This window comes from Anolis sagrei, chromosome 6, assembly GCF_037176765.1.
Source record: "Anolis sagrei isolate rAnoSag1 chromosome 6, rAnoSag1.mat, whole genome shotgun sequence".
NCBI lineage: Eukaryota > Metazoa > Chordata > Lepidosauria > Squamata > Dactyloidae > Anolis > Anolis sagrei.
The window spans coordinates 43,014,928-43,034,601 of record NC_090026.1 but is presented as its reverse complement, the minus strand read 5'-3'; the positions used below and the strand labels follow the sequence as shown (position 1 = coordinate 43,034,601).

At 43.4% G+C, this 19,674-nt stretch overlaps 1 protein-coding gene across 2 annotated transcripts in view; it reads left to right on the top strand.

Annotated features, from left to right (window-relative positions):
- Window positions 1-19,674, top strand: part of PPP1R1B (protein phosphatase 1 regulatory inhibitor subunit 1B) — a 105,833-nt gene that overhangs the window by 37,529 nt on the left and 48,630 nt on the right. For both annotated transcript variants that reach the window (XM_060781074.2, XM_060781075.2), the window contains one exon: window positions 13,788-13,863. In XM_060781074.2, coding sequence (XP_060637057.1) covers window positions 13,788-13,863 — 76 coding nt within the window. The remainder of the gene's footprint in view (window positions 1-13,787; window positions 13,864-19,674) is intronic.

The window sequence follows — 19,674 nt, the reverse complement described above, 5'->3', positions numbered from 1 at the left end:
TCTCAGCCCGGAGGCGACTCGGGGCGGTGAACAATAACAAGGAAGACAGTGTACAGCGAGTCTAGACATACAAACCAGACAAATACAACACAACATATACTTATACTAAAAATCCGCTTCGTCAAGTCCTGGGGTCATAGCCAAAATTCGTAGTCCTAATTCATTCCAGTGTCAATTAACTATACTCAATTGAAGGCCTGCTCGAAGAGCCAGGTTTTTAGGCCCCTACGGAAGGCCATCAAGGAGGGCGCCTGTCTGACTTCAGCAGGGAGAGTGTTCCACAGCCGGGGGGCCACCACCGAGAAGGCCCGCTCCCTCGTCCCCGCCAGACGTGCCTGTGAGGCGGGCGGGACCGAGAGAAGGGCCTCCCCGGATGATCTCAAGGCCCTCGTGGGCTCGTAGGCCGAGATGCGGTTTGCAAGGTATTTTGGGCCGGAACCGTTTAGGGCTTTGTAGGATAATACCAGCACCTTAAATTGGGCCCGGTAGCAGATCGGCAGCCAGTGGAGTTGGGACAGCAGAGGCGTTGTATGCTCTCTGCGTCCAGCTCCCATTAACAACATGGCTGCCGCGCGCTGGACTAGCTGAAGCTTCCGGGCCGTCTTCAAGGGCAGCCCCACGTAGAGAGCGTTGCAGTAGTCGAGGCGGGATGTGACCAAAGCGTGTACCACCGTGGCCAAGTCAGACTTCCCAAGATACGGGCGCAGCTGGCGCACGAGCCTAAGCTGTGCAAATGCTCCCCTGGTCACCGCTGAAACCTGGGGCTCCAGGCTCAGCGATGAGTCCAGGGTCACACCCAAGCTGCGAACCTGCGCCTTCAAGGGGAGTGCGACCCCGTCCAGCACAGGCTGTAACCCTATACCCTGTTCGGCCTTGCGACTGACCAGGAGTACCTCTGTCTTGTCTGGATTTAATTTCAGTTTGTTCGCCCTCATCCAGACCATTACAGCGGCCAGGCACCGGTTCAGGACTTCGACGGCCTCCTTAGTAGCAGGTGGGAAGGAGTGACAGAGTTGGACGTCATCTGCGTACAGGTGACACCGCACCCCGAAACTCCGGATGATCTCACCCAGCGGCTTCATGTAGATGTTAAACAGCAAGGGGGACAAGATGGAACCCTGAGGAACGCCACAGGTCAACGGCTGCGGCGTTGAACAGGAGTCCCCCAATAACACCTTCTGAGTGCGACCCCCCAGGAATGACCGGAGCCACTGCAGAGCAGTGCCCCCAAGGCCCATCCCTGCAAGGCGCCCCAGAAGAATACCGTGGTCGACGGTATCGAAGGCCGCTGAGAGGTCCAGGAGCACCAACAGGGACACACTCCCCCTGTCTAGCTCCCGGCGCAGATCATCCACTAAGGCGACCAAGACCGTCTCGGTACCATGTCCCGGTCTGAAACCAGACTGTGCCGGATCCAGATAATCCGTGTCTCCCAAGAATACCTGGAGTTGTGAGGCCACCACGCTTTCCATGACTTTGCCCAGAAAGGGGAGATTGGAAACAGGCCGAAAGTTGTCCAATTTAGTGGGGTCAAGTGATGGTTTCTTCAACAGCGGCTTTATAATAGCCTGTTTTAGGCTCGCTGGAATCTTGCCCTCCCGAAGGGAGGCATTAACCACCACCGTTACCCACTGGGCCAATCCCCCTCTGGCCTCCTTAAGAAGCCAGGATGGGCAGGGGTCTAGGATGGACGTGGTGGGTCTCATTCCTCCAAGTATCTTGTCCACATCCTCGGGTTTCACAAACTGAAAAGAATCCAACCAAAACTGACAAGCAGGTGCTTGTGTCACATCCACGGAGACTGCATCTAATGTGGCGTCCAGCTCAGAGCGGATCAAAGCGACTTTGTCTGCAAAGAACCGAGCAAATGCTTCACAGCGCGCTGCCGAGTTGTCAGGGCTCCCACCCATGGGAGGAGTTAAAAGACCTCTGACAACCCGGAACAACTCCGCCGGACGGTTCTTTGCAGACGCAATAGTGGCCGCAAAGAAAGTTTTCTTTGCGGCTTTTATTGCCGCGGCATATGCCCTCAAAAAGGACACAAACCGTGTTCGGTTTGACTCGTTTGGGTCTGAACGCCACACGCTCTCTAGAACCCTCTTCCTTCGCTTCATCGCTGCCAGCTCCTCAGTGAACCAAGGAGCTGGTTTAGCTCGGTTACTTGAGAGGGGACGTTCCGGAGCGATCTTGTCAATAGCCCTGGTCATCTCCCCATTCCAGAGAGCGACCAGGGCCTCGACATCATCACCTACCGCGGTGGCGGGAAACTCCCCAAGAGCCATCAGGAATCCGTCCGGATCCATAAGCCTCCTGGGGCGGACCATCTTAATGGGTCCTCCACCCTTGCGGAGGGTAGGAGGTGCAGTGAGCCTAAATCTAATCAGGAAGTGGTCGGTCCATGGCAACGGAGAGATGGACAACTCCTCCACACCGCCACCCTGCTCCCATCCCTGACAGAAAACCAAGTCCAATGTGTGTCCAGCACAGTGGGTGGGGCCAGCTATTTGTTGGGACAGCCCCATGGTTGCCATGGCAGACATGAAGTCCTGAGCCGCACCTGTGAGGGTTGCCTCGGCATGGATGTTGAAGTCCCCCAGCACAAGGAGCCGTTGGGACTCCACAGCCAGGCTCGAGACCACCCCCGCTAGCTCAGGTAGGGAGACCGTAGTGCAGCGAGGTGGACGGTACACTAGCAGAATCCCTATTCTGTCCCGGTCACCCACCCTCAGGTGGACGCATTCGAAATTTGTGGTCTGCGGGATGGGGCTCCTGGTTAGATGGATGGAATCCCTGTAGACCACTGCAACCCCTCCTCCCCGTCCTCCGGCTCTAGGTTGGTGTTGCACGGAGAAACCTGGAGGACAAAGTTGGGAGAGATTTACGCCCCCCGCTTCGTCCAGCCAGGTCTCCGTGATGCACGCCAGATCTGCCCGCTCCTCCAGGATTAAGTCCTGAATCCAAGTTGTTTTTCCGTTGACAGACCTGGCGTTCAACAACACCACCTTCAAGCCAGAGGGCCCGCTCACCTGGTTACACCAAATTCCCTTAGGAGACCTATTGGGAATAGTTAATTTGGAAAGGTGGTCCGAATTAGGCCGAATTCGTGGTCTCCTTCTCCCGCATCTCCTCCTTCCCACCACGACCTCTATGGGGGCCCCTCGGCTAGTGGAACATCTCCCTCCCTCCATGCCGCAGTTATGAGCCATAAGAGTATTTTCTCCTATGCTTGTTGTTAAGCTTATTAGTTCTTGCAAGCATCCCCCCTCCCCCCCTCCCCCCTCCCCACCACACTCTCAATCCCAGGCTCCAGGCCACCTCTTCTTCCGCCCCCTCCACCACACCAGAACAGCGTGAACAATATCCAAAGGGGGGCAGGGGGCCACATGGGTAGCGGCGATTCGGATGGTGATATCGATATAGCCAGTTCTTAAAGTCCAGGTCTTAAAGTGCCAATTTTTGAAGTTCTTAAGTTCTTAAAGTGCAAGAATATCGGGAAAGGTCCGTCAATGATCAAGAATGATCGTAAATCTCTTAGCAGCAACACACATTCAACATTCGATACACATTGATGAGTGCTGGATCTAAAGTGCTCTACTTAACGGTAAAGTGCGGCACAGAGGGACAGGGGAGGGGTGAAAGTGCTGATGCAATCTAGCAGCAATAGCAGGCGCCTGGGTGTTCTAAATCGTTCTTATTACAATGATAGCAACGACACCAGGACTACCGGACAGTGCTAGTTGTGGAACTCTCTGCCCGGAGTGTGAATTTCTTCTGGCAGGTCATTCCACAGTCTAAGAAATGAAAAAGTCCTCTAGGTTTGGGAGACAGTTGTCAACCAAGTTCATGCTGGTTGAAGTAAACATCCCTTAGCGGATCTAAGTATATGGTGCGGATTGTACGGGATAAAGTGATCCTGTAGGTAACCTGGACCCAAACCATGTAGGACCTTAATGGTAATAACCAATGCTTGTAGTTTGCCTGGAAACTAATTGGCAAGCAGTGGAGTGATTTTAGTATAAATGTAATATGCTCAGTCCTAGATGTACCCATCACTAGTCTGGCTGCCATGTTTTCAGCTAACTGGAATTTCCAAACTTGGTACAGAGAAAGTCCAATGTAAAATATATTGCAGAAGTCCAACCTTGGGGCATGTGTGCTATCATCTTTAGGTCTTCTAATTCTAGAGCTGGCATGTCAACCAAAGCTGATAATAAGCACCCCTGACTGCAACTTCTGCAGGAAACCATTTAACAACAATGACAACAAAAATACATCTTTACTACAATAATAGATTTAAAAAAACCAAAAAGTCCTCAGAAATTAAAATGTGAACTTAATGCTCAGCTCCAAAGGTAAAGATTTCCTCTGAAATTAAGTCCGACTCTAGGGGATGGTGCTCATCTCCATTTCTAAGCAGAAGAGCCAATGTTGTCTATAGACACCTCAAAGATCATGTGGCCAGCATTACTGCAAAGAGCGCCATTACCTTCCCGTAGAAGCGGTACCTATTGATCTACTCACATTTGCATGTTTTCAAACTACTAGGTTGGCAGAAGCTGAGGCTAACAGCAGGAGCTCACCCCACTCCCTGGATTTGAATAGCCAACTTATGGGTCAGCAAATTCAGCAGCTCAGCAGTTTAACCCGCTGCATCACCGGGGGGGGGGGGGGGCTAATACTCTGCCCTACCTTCAAAAAATTTCCACCAATAATAATAATAATAAATTTGGAACACAATGCACGAGACATCACAACTGTGGAAAACAAAAAAAAATTTGGATTATTGATGTCGTCATACCGGGTGACAGTTGCATTGAGGAAAAACAACAGGAAAAACTCAGCCGTTATCAAGACCTCAAAATCTAAATGCAAAGGCTCTGGCATAAACCAGTCCAGGCGGTCCCAGTAGTAATCAGCACACTAGGTGCCGTGCCAAAAGATCTCAGACGGCATTTGGAAACAATAAACACTGACAAAATCACGATCTGGCAACTGCAAAAGGCTACCTTACTTGGATCTGCGCACATCATTCGAAAAATCCTAGACACTTGGGAAGTGTTTGAGTTGTGATTTTGTAATACGAAATCCAGCATATAGATCTCGTTTGCTGTGACATACTGTCTTTTTGTGTCAGTAAAATAATAATAATAATAATAATAATAATAATAATAATAATGCAAAGACTCTGGCACAAACCAGTAAAGGTGGTCCCAGTGGTGAGCAGTACACTGGGTGCAGTGCTTAAAGACCTTGGCCTGCACTTAAACACAATTGGCTCTGACAAAATTACCATCTGCCAACTGCAAAAGGCCACCCTACTGGGATTTGCACACATTATTCGCCGATACATCACACAATCCTAGACACTGGGAAGCCAGCAGAGTGATCTTGTTTGCTGTGGACTCATCTTGTTGTGTTTCTAATAATAATAATAATAATAATAATAATAATAATGTTTATTTATACCATACTTTTTTTTTCTCCACAAGGAGACTCGAAGAAGCTGATTTAAACGTCCTTGTATTGTTTTTGGTTAACAAATCCTGTTTAACTTCTTAACCTGTTTGCTTGGTAAAAGTACATCAGTTAAGCAAGAAAGAGGCAAGTGAATGGACCCAAATCAGGCAAATCTTGTTTAGGAACAAGAGTAAAGGAGAAATAGAGGCAGCAAATCCAAATTGGGGGGTTGGGGAGGATGACAGCATTTGAGCTTCGCTTCAGGCAAAAAATAAAGCTTGAATCAAGACTGCAGAGGAACGAACAGAAATAGATTCTTCTTCAAAGAACAGTACACTCTCCCACATTTGACAATTTATGGGAATATTTGAGTTAAGGAACTTCCTGTCCCCTTCCGTGTATGCCTTTGTTCACCACGAGGTTTATTGAGGTGAGCAGAGCCTGGCTAATCATAGATAATTTAAACTTCATCATGTCATTTATCTTCCATACAGATGGTAAACCCAGGGTGCATATACCATGTTAAGGAACCAAGAGCTGGAACTCTCTCTAGAAGCCAAGATGACTAAATTGAGACTAACATGGCCCACTAGAAAAGTAGATAATGCATGATATAGTGGTAAGCAGTAGGAAAAGAGGAAGACCACATTCCAGTTGGATACACTTGATTTAAATATGCTAAAAATATTCAATATGATGAACAAGGTAAAGGTTTCCCCTTGACATTGTCTACTCAAGTCTCACTCGGGGGGGTGGTGCTCATCTACATTTCTAAGCCAAAGAGCCGGCGTTGTGTCCGTTGACCCTCCTAGGTCATGTGGCTGGCATGACTGCATGGAGCGCTGTTACCTTCCTGGTGGAACAGTGGGTCAAACCCTTGTGCCAGCTGAACTGCTGACTTGAAGGTTGGCAGTTTGAATCCGCGAGACAGAGTGAATTCGCATCTGTCAGCTCCAGCTTCCCATGAGAGAAGCCTCCCAAAGGACTCCCCTGGGCAACGGCTAATTCTCTCGCACCAGAAGTAGCTTGCAGTTTCTCAAGTTGCTTTTAATGTGATAAAAAAAACCCTTGCTGCCACATTTGACTGATCTCAGGCATGTAGCCGGGGGGGGGGGGGGGGGCTTGAGGGGCTTCAACCCCCCCCCCCCCCCAAATTCTCATGGTAGTTCACGAAAAGGCCTTACTGGTGCATTATTTAAACTGTTATGTTTATTCATATCATGATCTGATCACCATACTCAATATATCCCATATGCATGGGGGTATTGGGGTAATGATACAAAAGGTTTGCTAGGGTATACCCTCTTTCACTCAGACTCAGCCCCCCCCAAACTCAGCCCCCCCCCGAAATCCCCCCTGAAAAAAACTCAGCCCCCCCCCCCAATCGAAATCCTGGCTACGGGCCTGACTGATCTAGTCACATTTGCATGTTTTTGAACTGCTAGAACTAACTGAAGCAAGTTGGAAAAAAATAAAGTTTAAAAGTAATATCCAAAAAAGAGAATAGCCAAGTAAGTTCATCACCAGTAATGAACTCACAGTGAGTCCTACCAGGAAGCTCTCTATAGTTTCCTGGTAGGACTCACTGTGAGTTCATTCCTGGTGATTTGGAAACATTGCAGGACTCAGCACTCTAATGAAATGTAGGGGTGAAAGAAAAGAGGGAATCAATGTACTAGCAATACCTTTGAGACCAATATGTTTAGTCTCAAATGTGCTGCAAGACCTATCCTCCTGTTGTTTCGTCCTTATGTTGAAGTAGGATAAGATTGCTGTCTACTTGAAAACTTATGCCTATTGTGCCTGTGCTGTCACGCACTGGGCATGTAATAATTGTCTTTTGAACAGGATGTGCACTTTGTGCCCAGTGGGAAGCCAGGGTGCCTTGATAAAGAGGCCCTAAGGATTTTCCTCTGGAAGAGTCTTTAGAGGCTTGAAAGGTTTAACAAAGTCCTTTATTATTAAACAAATTAAACAAATACTTCTTCAATCTTCAACAACAATCATACAAACGACTGGTGGCTTTCTTTATCTTGTCCACAAGGGACAGGTCACTAGCTTTGAGAACTGTTTCTTTTCTTTTGAAAGGAAAACCCTTTTTTAACCTCTCCCAGGCAATCTACGATCTAGTCTTTGCTGATGTGGGCCCTACTACCGGTTCCAAACTACTTCTTGGGTCCCAAGTAGACCTACCAGTCAAGGCTTTGTAGATTCTCCAGCTGGAGTTCTTTGGGTCTGCAAAACTGTTTCCCCTGAATGCTGTAAGGCTGAGAGGCTGTAAGTTCCCAGCCAGAGCTTTGGGACTATTTCTCCCCGGAAGCTGTTTTCCCCGAAGCTGTAGGAAATGAAGCTTTTCTGCAGGTGGAGCTGGTCCACATCCTGTAGCTTAATTTCCTTCTGTAAGACTGAACTAAAAATGGTTCCCTCTCCTCCCAGGGCCCTGGGGAAAGGGGCGGAACCAAAACTTAACAATGATTGATGGGTCATTGGCCCTATAAATGCAAACCAAGGGAAGCCACCTTTGCAAAATGCCTGAAACCTTGGAATGCATGCAGACATTTAATAGAAAGAACATGAAGTTGGAGCTCTTGGTACAGCTGTACCAGCACAGTGCCACTTCCAGCTATCACATCTCGTGGGTTCTTCTTGTTGCTGTGATGTGCCTTTACGTTATGACGATCCTCTAATAGGGCTTTCTTGACTTATGACGATCCTCTAATAGGGCTTTCTTGACAAGATACATTCATAGGAGATTTGCCATTACCTTCATCAAATGCTGAGGGTATATGACTTGCCCAAGGTAGATTTACATAGCTGAGCAAGGATTTGAACCATTGTCTCCAAGCATCCTAGCCTAGCAGTTGCACTATTATACCACGTGGGTTCTCTTCTGGGTGCTGCTTAAAAGCCAAACAATTTTTGCAAGCTCAGTATCTGTACATCTTTGGTTTATGGGAAAGCATTTCCACTGGTGGGACACCAAGCCAAATGAGCCATATCTTGCCACACTATATTTTAGACCAGGGATGTCAAACTCATTTTCATAGAGTTACACAGCAGCCTTATGGTTGCCTTCAACGGGCTATTGAATCCATGGATGGAAAATTCAGGGATATAGAAGGATAATAATAATAATAATAATAATAATAATAATAATAATTTATATACCGCTCCATCTCCCTGAGCGGTTCCCAAGCAACATCACAAAACATACAGAGTAAAAACAACATAACCATAAGATTAACAAACAAAATATAAGCATAAAAATTGTCGCCATAACACACATATATTAAAAGTAATTCTGCCTGTTCAAGGCAATTAAAAATTTAAAAGGCCGGGCCAAGATTTGTGCAAGCCCAAAAATTCTAGGGAGCCCGGGAATTAAGTGCAATGCTATGGCAGGCAACAGTAATATTAGGTACGGGTCTGTGGCTGTTCATTCCGGAAAGAATCTGGGTAACTGGTAGGAAGAATAAGGCCGTATTCGACAATGTGTAGGGCTGAGTTAGAACTGGTCATTTTCAAAGGCTTGTTGAAACCACCAGGTCTTCAAGTTCTTACAAAAGGAGAGGAGGGGAGGGGTGGGGCCTGTCTTCTTTCCCTTGGAAGGGCATTCCAGAGATGCGGGGCCACCACTGAAAAGGCCCTCCCTCTCGTCCTCACCAACTGTCCCCACCAACCGTGCTTGAGACGGTAGTGGGACCGAGAGGAGGGCCTCCCCAGAAGATAGTTATATATATATTTACATTGTGGTCATTGCTCTTTAGTCTTTTACCCAGGTTGGGTCCCAGATGTTATTGAATGACAACTCCCATCACCTTAGATTATCAACCAAGGAGTTTGAAGTGGAAGACATTGCTTACATAGTTTTAATTGGTTTGATATGGATCTTTATTATGTGATATTACATGTTTTTAATTGATATGTATGTTGTGGCATCAAATTGTTGCCAATCTGTTCGCTGCCCTAAGTCGCCTTCAGGCTGAAAAGAGCAGGATAAAAATGCTGTAAATAAATAAATAAATAAATAAATAAATACCACACAGACTGAGGATAATGGGAATTGAAGCCCGATAGCGATTAAGGCTCTGAGGTTGGGGAAAGGTTTCAACTCAGACGTCATATACACAAGCCTTGTAGCTAAATCCAAACCCAGCTATCCTCACTAAAAAGAACAAACTGTAACCTTCCAGAGGTCACTGTATCACAACTCCCATTATCTCTAGTCATTATCTCTAATGATGAGGAATACAGGAGTTGTAGTCCAGCATCTGATGGGTCACATGAAATGACATAGCAAGCCGACTTCGGCCTGCGGGCCTTGAGTTTGACACATGTGCCCTAATGGAACTACCACCGATCAGGATGTCACTACCAATTTAAATCCCACTGAATTAATGAGTCCTGCTAAATTTAACTAAATCTACATATAGTCCAGCCTCGTTACCAGGGCAATAAGGATGCATTGCCTCCCTGACACTCCAAAAAATCCCTGAACATTTTAATGTCTTCTCAAGAGCCAAAATAAACAGCACTGAACAAAAGAATTATACATTCAGGAAAACCTTAACATGCTTTCAGAGATCTCAGAGGAAACCTAAAAATAGTGTTGTAACTGTTCTCCTTGCTCTCCGTTGTTTTGGGACATTGAGAACTCCTACACATAGCAACAAGATGGTGTAGCGGGTAAACTTGTGACCCTTAAAAACTTCTTTTGGAATTTTAAGGATGGTCTTTGCTTCCACTCTTGTAACCAATTACTGCATTCGTATGGGGGAGGATATTCAATCAGTGTTCAATTAGAAACCTTTGTGTCTTCTGAAATGAGGGTCTTGTTCTTCTTGTCGGTGAATCATGCTGTTGCCCATAACGTTGACATGATGCTCACCAAAGCCATCACGATTCCATTCTGCAGCAATGGAAAGCAACAGAGATACAGCGAAGGTGGACACTTCCATCAGCTTTGGACTGGCTCCATTTCCTATTTTCCCCTTATTTCTACTTTCAAACTAGTTTGATCTCAGTTAGTCATCAGTTGGCAATTTTTGGAAAAATAGATGCAAATTAATATGCTTTTTCCATGACACTTCTTATACAGTGTACATACTGATGCACGTTTTTCCCACATGCCTATATGGTTGCATACACATATATTTCACCCCTCCTGTGATGCATTTCTGTACGTTCTTGTCACTAATATCACTCCAAGCAGGGAAATGGGGCTGAATGACACTCTGGGAGGTTTGTTAGTCAGGGAGGTTCAGGAGAGGAAAGGTCTGTCCCTGACATTAACTAGCCCATTGGGAATATCCCAGAAGGTAAATTGGGTCCAAACATCAATCTAGTTTCCTGAAACGTGGACTAAAACATTGATTTGAATTAATTTTTAAATGGGTTTGAACTAGATTTAGTCGTATATTATTCAGTTCTAAAGAAACCAACAGTTTGTCATGGCTAACCTCGGTGCCATTGATATCTACCCTCTTTCCCCCAAAATAAGACAGTGTCTTATATTAATTTTTGCTCCCATAGATACATTAGGTCTTATTTTCAGGGGATGTCTTATTATTCCATGGAGAAGATTCACATTTATTTGAATTATTATCTGTGGTGCCCCCCCCCCCCAGCTCTGGAACTCGCTCCCCAGAGATATTAGACAAGCCCCCACCCTGGCAGTCTTCAAGAAGAGCTTGAAAACTTGGCTGTTTCAGTGTGCCTTCAATGAATTAATGAACAATAATTCCCTGACCTGACCAAGTCCTGCTAAATGCCCTTGCAAGAACTTTATTTTACCTGTTAGTGCAATCAAATCCTACTTATCCCCCAGATCTCCTGTCCAGATACATTAAATGATTGTCTCATCCAGTGTTTTAATTTTTAATTGCTGTGTTGTGTTGTATATTGATGTATTGCATTGTTGGGCTTGGCCTCATGTAAGCTGCCACAAGTCCCCTTGGGGAGATGGTGGCAGGGTATAAATAAATGATGATGATGATTATTATTATTATTATTGAACATAAAAAGAATATTTATTATCTACTGTAGAGTAGTTGTCATCACAAACCAGAAAAGCAGACACCCCCTAAAGAATCAAAGTGACACACTGGTTGCCTGACTCGCACACAGGGCCACAAAAAATAAGGGCTGTAAAGTACCTGGCTCCCACACACTGTCTGGAGACTGTAACGCTCTTCCACAGCAGGGACAGTATTGTAGCTTCTGGCCAACAAGGGGAGCTCAAAAACTTTGCTAGGTCTTACTTTTGGAGGAGGTCTTATATTTAGCAATTCAGCAAAACCTTTATTAGGTCTTATTATCAGGGGATGTATTATTTTTGGGGAAACAGGGTAATGGCACTCCATGCAGTCATGCTGGCCACATGACCTTGGAGATGTCTACGGACAGCACCAGCTCTTCGGCTTAGAAATGGAGATGAGCACTAACCCACAGAGTCAGACACAACTGGACTTAATGTCAGGGGAAAACCTTTACCTTTACTTAGGGTATGGATCTAGGGGCTGCAGTGGTGCAATGGTTAAACCATTGAGCTGCTGAACTTGCTGACTGGAAGGTTGATGGTTAAAGTTGGTGGGACGGGGTGAGCTCCTGCTAGTAGCCATAGCTCCTGCCAACCTAAGCAGTTCAAAAACATGCAAATGTGAGTAGATCAATAGGCACTGTCTCAGCAGGGATGTAATCAGCGCCCCAAGTGGTCAGGCTCCCACATGACCTAGAAGGTGACTACAGACAATCCAGGCTCTTTGGCTTAGAAATGGAGATGAGCACCATCACCCAGTGCCGGAGATAAGGAAACTTTTATCTTTTTCTATGTATCTGTGTTTCATTATTTTGAGGCATTCAATGTTTTGCCTTGTGTCTGTATATGCTGGAATCTGCACTAAGTCCCCTCTGGCGATAGAGCGGCATACAAATAAAGTGTTATTACTATTCTAATTCTGATTAATGGTGCATATATACTATAGAAATAATGCAGCTTGACACCATTTCAACTTGTCACAGTTTTATACTGGGATGGGAGTTGTAATTTTGCAAGGTTATAATTCTTCTCTGCCCAGGAGTGCTGATGGCTCAGCAAACTACAGTTATTATGATTCCATAGCAATGAACCATGACAGTTAAAGCCAGGGGACCTCAAACTAAGGGCCGGGGGCCGGATATGGCCCTCCAAGGTCATTTACCCAGCCCTTGCTCAGGGTCAACCTAAGTCTGAAATGACTTGAAAGCACACAACAGCAATCCTATCTCATCAGCCAAAAGCAGGCCCACATTTCCCATTGAAATACAAATATCTTTATATTTGTTGAAATTGTTCTTCGTTTTAATTATTGTATTGTTTTAAAGTGTTTTTGCACTACAAATAAGATATGTGCAGTGTGTATAGGAATTCATTCATGTTTTTTTTTTCAAATTATAATCCAGCCCTCTAACAGTTTGATGGACTGTGACCTGGCCCTCTTGTTTAAAAAGTTTGAGGACCCCTGGTTAAAGTGGTGCCAAACTGCATTAATTCTACAGTGTATTTGCACACTAAGTGTAGATTCAGTGCATTGAGTCGTTGTAAGTTTTTCGGGCTGTATGGCCATGTTCCAGAAGCATTCTCTCCTGACATTTCGTCTGCATGTATGGCAGGCATCCTCAGAGGTTGTGGTCAGACCTCACAACCTCTGAGGATGCCTGTTATAGATGCAGGTGAAACATCAGGAGAGAATGCTTCTGGAACATGGCCATACAGCCCGAGGTGATACTTCAGGAGGTGATACTGCCATACGTTGTTTTTCTCCCTCTATTCATACCTAGGAGCAAATGCCGCTTGTAGGGTTTTGCTTGTTGCTGTGATATATTGTGAGCATTATTTAGAAAATGGAGTATGAGTCATTTTTCTTCTTCCAGAATTATCATTTTATTCATTTGCAAATGCATGCCGATTTAATTAATGGATTAATCAAATCAAATGTATACAGTTTATTATCAACAATATATTTAATTAGGTTAGAGCCCTGCTTGGAACCCCACATGTTTCAGAAGCCGATTCTAGTGTCGGGGTGCAAGGGAGCAGCTCTTGGGAAGAAAATGGAAGGTGAAGAGAAGAAAGAACCCAAGCTAGGCGTATAACAAAACCCAATGCACACTCACAAAAGATTTCCTTGGATCAAAGCCAGTACCTTAATTTTACAAATGATGCTAATTGCGTTCTTAGTTTTTTCGTACTTCAAGTCACATTCCCCACTCCTAGGTCTGCTGGGAAATCTTTGGAAAAATGTTCTACTTTTGAATCGTTGGTTGTTATTTTCTTTTCTTTTTCTCCCCAGAGAGCTTTGGGTGAAGGTTACCACCTTAAAAATAAAAGAAACTCCCCCTGTGTCTACACTCCTCCTTCTCTTAAAGGTAAGATACCTTTTAAATTGGTTTCCAGTGTCTATGGACAACACAGGCTCTTCAGCTTGGAAATGGAGATGAACACTTCCCCCAGAGCCAGAGATGAGCACACATCCCAGAGCTGGAAATGAAAGAGGAAGCCTTTGCTTTTGCCTGTGTATTTGTGTTTCATTGTTTCAAGGCACTGTTTGCCTGTGTCTGTATATATGCTGGAATCCACCCTGGAGATAGGACGGAATATAAATATATTATTATTATTATTATTATTATTATTATTATTATTATTAGAAACACAACAAGATGAGTCCACAGCAGACACTCTGCTGGCTGTTGTATTGGATCACACGTTGGACACTTCCCAAGTGTCTAGGACTGTGTGATATATCGGTGAATAATGCGTGCAGATCCCAGTAAGGTGGCCTTTTGCAGCTGGCAGCTGGTAATTTTGTCAGCGCTGATTGTGTTTAAGTGCAGGCCAAGGTCTTTAGGTACTGCACCCAGTGTGCTGATCACCACTGGGACCACCTTTATTGGCTTGTGCCAGAGTCTTTGCAGCTCAATCTTTAAATACTCATATCGTGTCAACTTTTCCAGTTGTTTCTCTTCAATCCTTCTGTCACCTGGGATTGCAACACTGACGATCCATACTTTGTTTTTTAACACAATCATGAGGTCAGGAGTATTGTGCTCCAAAACTGACCGTCTGAATTCAGAAGCCCCAGAGTAGTTTGACGGGTTCATTTTCTGTAACTTTTTCCGGCTTGTGATCCCACCAGTTCTTTGTCACAGGCAGATAGTATTTGTGGCACAAGTTCCAATGAATCATCTGAGCAATGGTGTTGTGCCTCTGCTTGTAGTCTGCCTGTGTGATCTTCTTGCAGCAGCTGAGGATGTGATCTATTGTTTCATCTGCTTTCTTGCAGAGTCTACATTTGGGATCTGTCATTGACTTTTCAATTCTGGCCTTGATGCCATTTGTTCTAATAGCTGCTGCTTCTTCTTCTTCTTCTTCTTCTTCTTCTTCTTCTTCTTCTTCTTCTTCCTATTATTATTATTATTATTATTATCTTCACTTTTCCATACTAAGCCAATATTCTGTTCAGGTATGCCTCAATATGAATTGGATACATGAATAAGGAAAGTACAGTAAGCTGTATTCATCTTGTGGTGTTTCAAAAATAATAATAATAACAACACTTTATTTATATTCTGCCCTTCTCACCCCGAAGGGGACTCAGGGCGGATCACAGTAGATATACATGGCAAACACTCAATGCCGCTTTGTGTACACAATACACAGACAGACAGAACAGGAGGTGGTTTGTTTCAGCTATTTTTGGTGGTTTTGGTGCCATGGAAGGTTGGGCTCAAGTCCAGGGGGGTGCTGTTGCTCTGTCCTCTATGACAAAGAGCTGGCAGGACTTCCTCCTTCCTTTTGGTCGCCCAGCATTTCCTGATTTTCTTTCTTTATGGCGTCGTAAAACACCTCCCCCACTTTTAGCGGTACCTAATTTCTCTAATCACAGCTAAAGCTGTTTTCGAATTACTTAGGTAAACAACAACAATAATAATAATAATAATAATAATAATAATAAACTTTATTTGTACCCCGCCACCATCTCCACGATGGAGACTCAGTGCGGCTTACATGAGGCCGAGCCCAAAACAACCATTACATAAAATAAAATAAAATAAAATAAAATAAAATAAAACCGAAAACGCAATTAATGAACAATAATAACGCAATTACATGAAACACAATGAGCTAGGCTGACAGTTGGCAGCTCAGGCCAACCCGGGATTTCGAACTTGCAAACTTTTCGGTTGATAGATCTTATAATTGCTGATGATTTACCAGCTGTGCTAAACCTCCCATGAGGTTTTTGAACTGCTAGGTTGGCAGAAGCTGGGGCTAACAACAGGAGCTCATGCCGCTCCCCAGATTCAAACCTGCAACCTTTCGATCAGCAAGTTCAGCAGTTCAGCTGTTTAACCCACTGCACCACCGGGGGCTATTTTAAAGTTAATATTAAATCATAGAATAGTTTCCATCACTTCACTGTACCATACCAAGAGCCCCAACAATCCTAGAGCTAGCACTGATCCATCCACTTCTTCTAAAAGATCTATATATCATTTGAAGTCACCCCATATCAAAATCTGTCCCCAAAACTCAAAATTCTACTACTGCCTCCTCATATTGATGAGCTGAAGTAGAAAAAACAATAACAAAAACCCACGCGAAAAATTGAAAACTGACTTAATTTCTCTTAATTGAAGAATTCTGGTTGCATCATTTGGCATTTGGCTAGAGTTCACATTTTTTATCTGCTTGCTTTCAAAGCATACACAATACCCTCAGATATCTTAGCTACGCATGCCACCATCTTCATAACCTGCCTTTCTCACGCTTATATGAAACTCCTTTGCTGCTATTTTTTCAGCTTTTAGAGAACTTGCAGTTCTAAGGAAACAGACTTTCCGTACACTTAATTTGAATGTGTCAGGTGCCCCCTCTTCCCGCCCTACACTTTTATTTTTTATATTTTTTCATAAAGTTGAAAACTCCATCTGTTTCAAAGCTAGCCATTCTGCAAGAGCGAAGATGACCTTGGCGGCACAGAGAGAAGGGGAGGGAGAGTGGATATGTGTAGGTGTGTATTATGCATGAAACAATTTTTTGCATTAGTTTGCATTAACTACATTCATTTCAGAAAGCAGCAAGATTCTAGGGAGATGAGTCATAGTATAGCATGTGCGTGTGTGCATGTCTAACTAATATATCCTCCCCCCCCCCCCAATTCTTTATCAAACCACACAGCTATGAATTGGAATGATGGGAATGTAAAGGTCTAGTTTCCTCCAAAAACTGTCAATTTAAGTAACAGTGAGTTCAAAACAAGATGTAACATTTAATTGATTAATTGGTTGTCTTAATTACAATACTTTCTAACATATTAAGTTGCTTCCCTGGTTAATTAATCTCTATCTCCCTCTGTGGGTAATAAAACATTTTATGCAAATGCTTATAAAATTGCTAATAGCAAAATCAATGTTGGGTGCTTGGTATCTGCTGGAGTTTGGTTCCAGGATCTCCCTGGCGAGCGTGGTCTACTCCATGAGGTTACGACTGAACGAATAAAGGATACCAAAATCTATGATGCTGAAATAATATTGTCTCCCAGCGATTCCTAATGCCACGACCCCTTAATATAGTTTCTTATGTTGTGGTGACCCCCAACCATAAAATTGTTTTCGTTGCTACTTCCGTAACTATAATTTTGCTACTGTTATGAACCGTAATGTAAATATCAGATATGCAGGATTTATTTTCATTCACTGGACCAAATTTGGCAGAAATTTGAATACTGGTGTGGTTGGGGGTGGATTTGTCATTTGGGAGTTGTAGTTGCTGGGATTTATAGTTCACTTATAATCATTCTGAACTCCACCAACACATTGAACCAAACTTGGTATACAGAACTCGCATGACCAACAGAAAATACTGGAAGAGTTTGGTGTTCATTGACCTTGAGTTTGGGAGTTGTAATTTCCCTACATCCAAAGAACACTGTGGACTCAAACAATGAGAGATCTGGACCAAACTTGGCACAAATACTCAATATGCCCAAATGTGAACACTGGTGGAGTTTGGGGAAAATAGACTTGACATTTGAGAGTTGCAGCTGCTGGGATTTATAGTTCACCTACTATCTTTATTTTCCCCTATAATTTGCAATCCTATTTTATTACCTGAAATGTACAATGTTTTTTAATTGTTTTATTATATATACATAGAAACATACAATCTTCAAAATTCAGCAGTCAAAATACAAGTATTTTTCCCCAATCCCACTACCACCACATCCCCATCCCCATTTGGCCTGTCTTATAATAACTTTTTCTTTCACTAATATAATCTTGAAGTAGGTAATCGGCTAGATATTTATACTAAGTTTTTATTGGGTTGTTGTAGGTTTTTCGGGCTATATGGCCATGGTCTAGAGGCATTCTTTCCTGACGTTTCGCCTGCATCTATGGCAAGCATCCTCAGAGGTAGTGAGGTCTGTTGGAACTAGGAAAAAGGGTTTATATATCTGTGGAATGACCAGGGTGAGACAAAGGACTCTTGTCTGCTGGAGCTAGGTGTGAATGTTTCAACTGACCACCTTGATTAGCATATAATGGCCTGGCAGTGCCTAGAGCAAACTTTTGTTGAGAGGTGATTAGACTACACAGAGAAGCCATTGAAATACACAACCATGTGGACAATTTCAACAGAAAGGAGAAAACCATGAAAATGAACAAATTCTGGCTACCAGTATTAAAAAACTCTAAAATTACAACAGCACAACAACAGAGAGGAAACAAACAAGAACATCTAATCACCTCTCAACAAAAGTTTGCTCTAGGCACTGTCAGGCCATTATATGCTAATCCTCCTTTGTCTTCCATTTTCTGAGTGAAAAATTGAGTTTTGTTCCATTCTATATTTATCCCTAATAGCTCCTCCATTTCCTACTTAATTATTGTATGGAACTTTTGCATTTTTTCACATTCCCACCACATGTGGGTGTATGTTCACCTACTATCAAAGAGCATTCAGAACCCCACCAATTGGGCCAAACTTCCCACTCAGAACCCCCATGATGAACAGAAAATACTGTGTTTTCCGATGGTCTTCGGCAACCCCTTTGACACTCTCTCGCGACCCTCTCAGGAATCTTGAGAGCTAGATTGAGAAACGTTGGTGTATACAATGACATAGTACAATACTGTCCCTTATATAAAATGGCAACATCAATGTTTAATTTTTGGAATTTTTGTCAGAAAATGTCTTCTTCTCTCCCCACCCCCCAAGTAATGTTTATTAAGCATTTCCAAAAATCATTAAAATATGGGGGTGCGAGGAAGAAAAACAAAGGAGATAAAAATAATAATATTAGGATAGTAGAGTTATTAATTAGTTGCACCTTTACAGATGTCTGATATGTCACAAAGACAGAATGCAAAAAGTGCTGATTGTTGGAACAAGGAGGAGTTCCTATACAAAATTATCATGATTTTCAATCTATGAAGGATAGAATCTGTGAATAGAGAATCCATGGATATGGGGAACCGACTGTATCTTTAAAAAGGTATTTTCTCCTTTCTTTGCCATGCATGCAACAAAGAAAGTGCCTCTTCCAGGATATTTCAGTGAAGATACATTTGTTCATTATTTAATGCTTTAATGTCAAACATTTAATGATCACATGCTTCTCACTTCAGAAGTACTGTTTTTATTTTATGCTAGCCGTCCCCTGCCACACATTGCTGTGGCCCAGTCTGTGTATATGTGTTTTGTGTGTAGGTATATATATATATATATATATATATATATATATATATATATTTGTGTATATATGTGTGTGTGTTTGTGAATATTTGTGGTTTTGTGCATGTGTTGTAATGCGTTTTTTTGTTTTTTGGCTTTTTAAGTCTCTTCTGCTGTGTTTTTCAGTGTTTTTATGAGTGATAGTCAAATACCTCCAAATCTGTCAAAATACCTTTGGTGATCATATAGAACATATGGGGTATTTGATGGGAAATGATTGATAAAAGTTTCCTTCCCTGACATCATAAAAGTTTGACTAAACTGATAAAGAATGAGAGACGAGGAGTAGAAAACCAATTTAATCACCCCCCCCCCCCCAATATTAGAAAGGGAGGATTTAAAGGACAAACCAATTAATGATTTTTGAAATATTGGAAACCATTAGCCATTTGTGACCTTTTTGAGCAATAAGAAATTGAGCAATTTAACAATCTGTGACTATG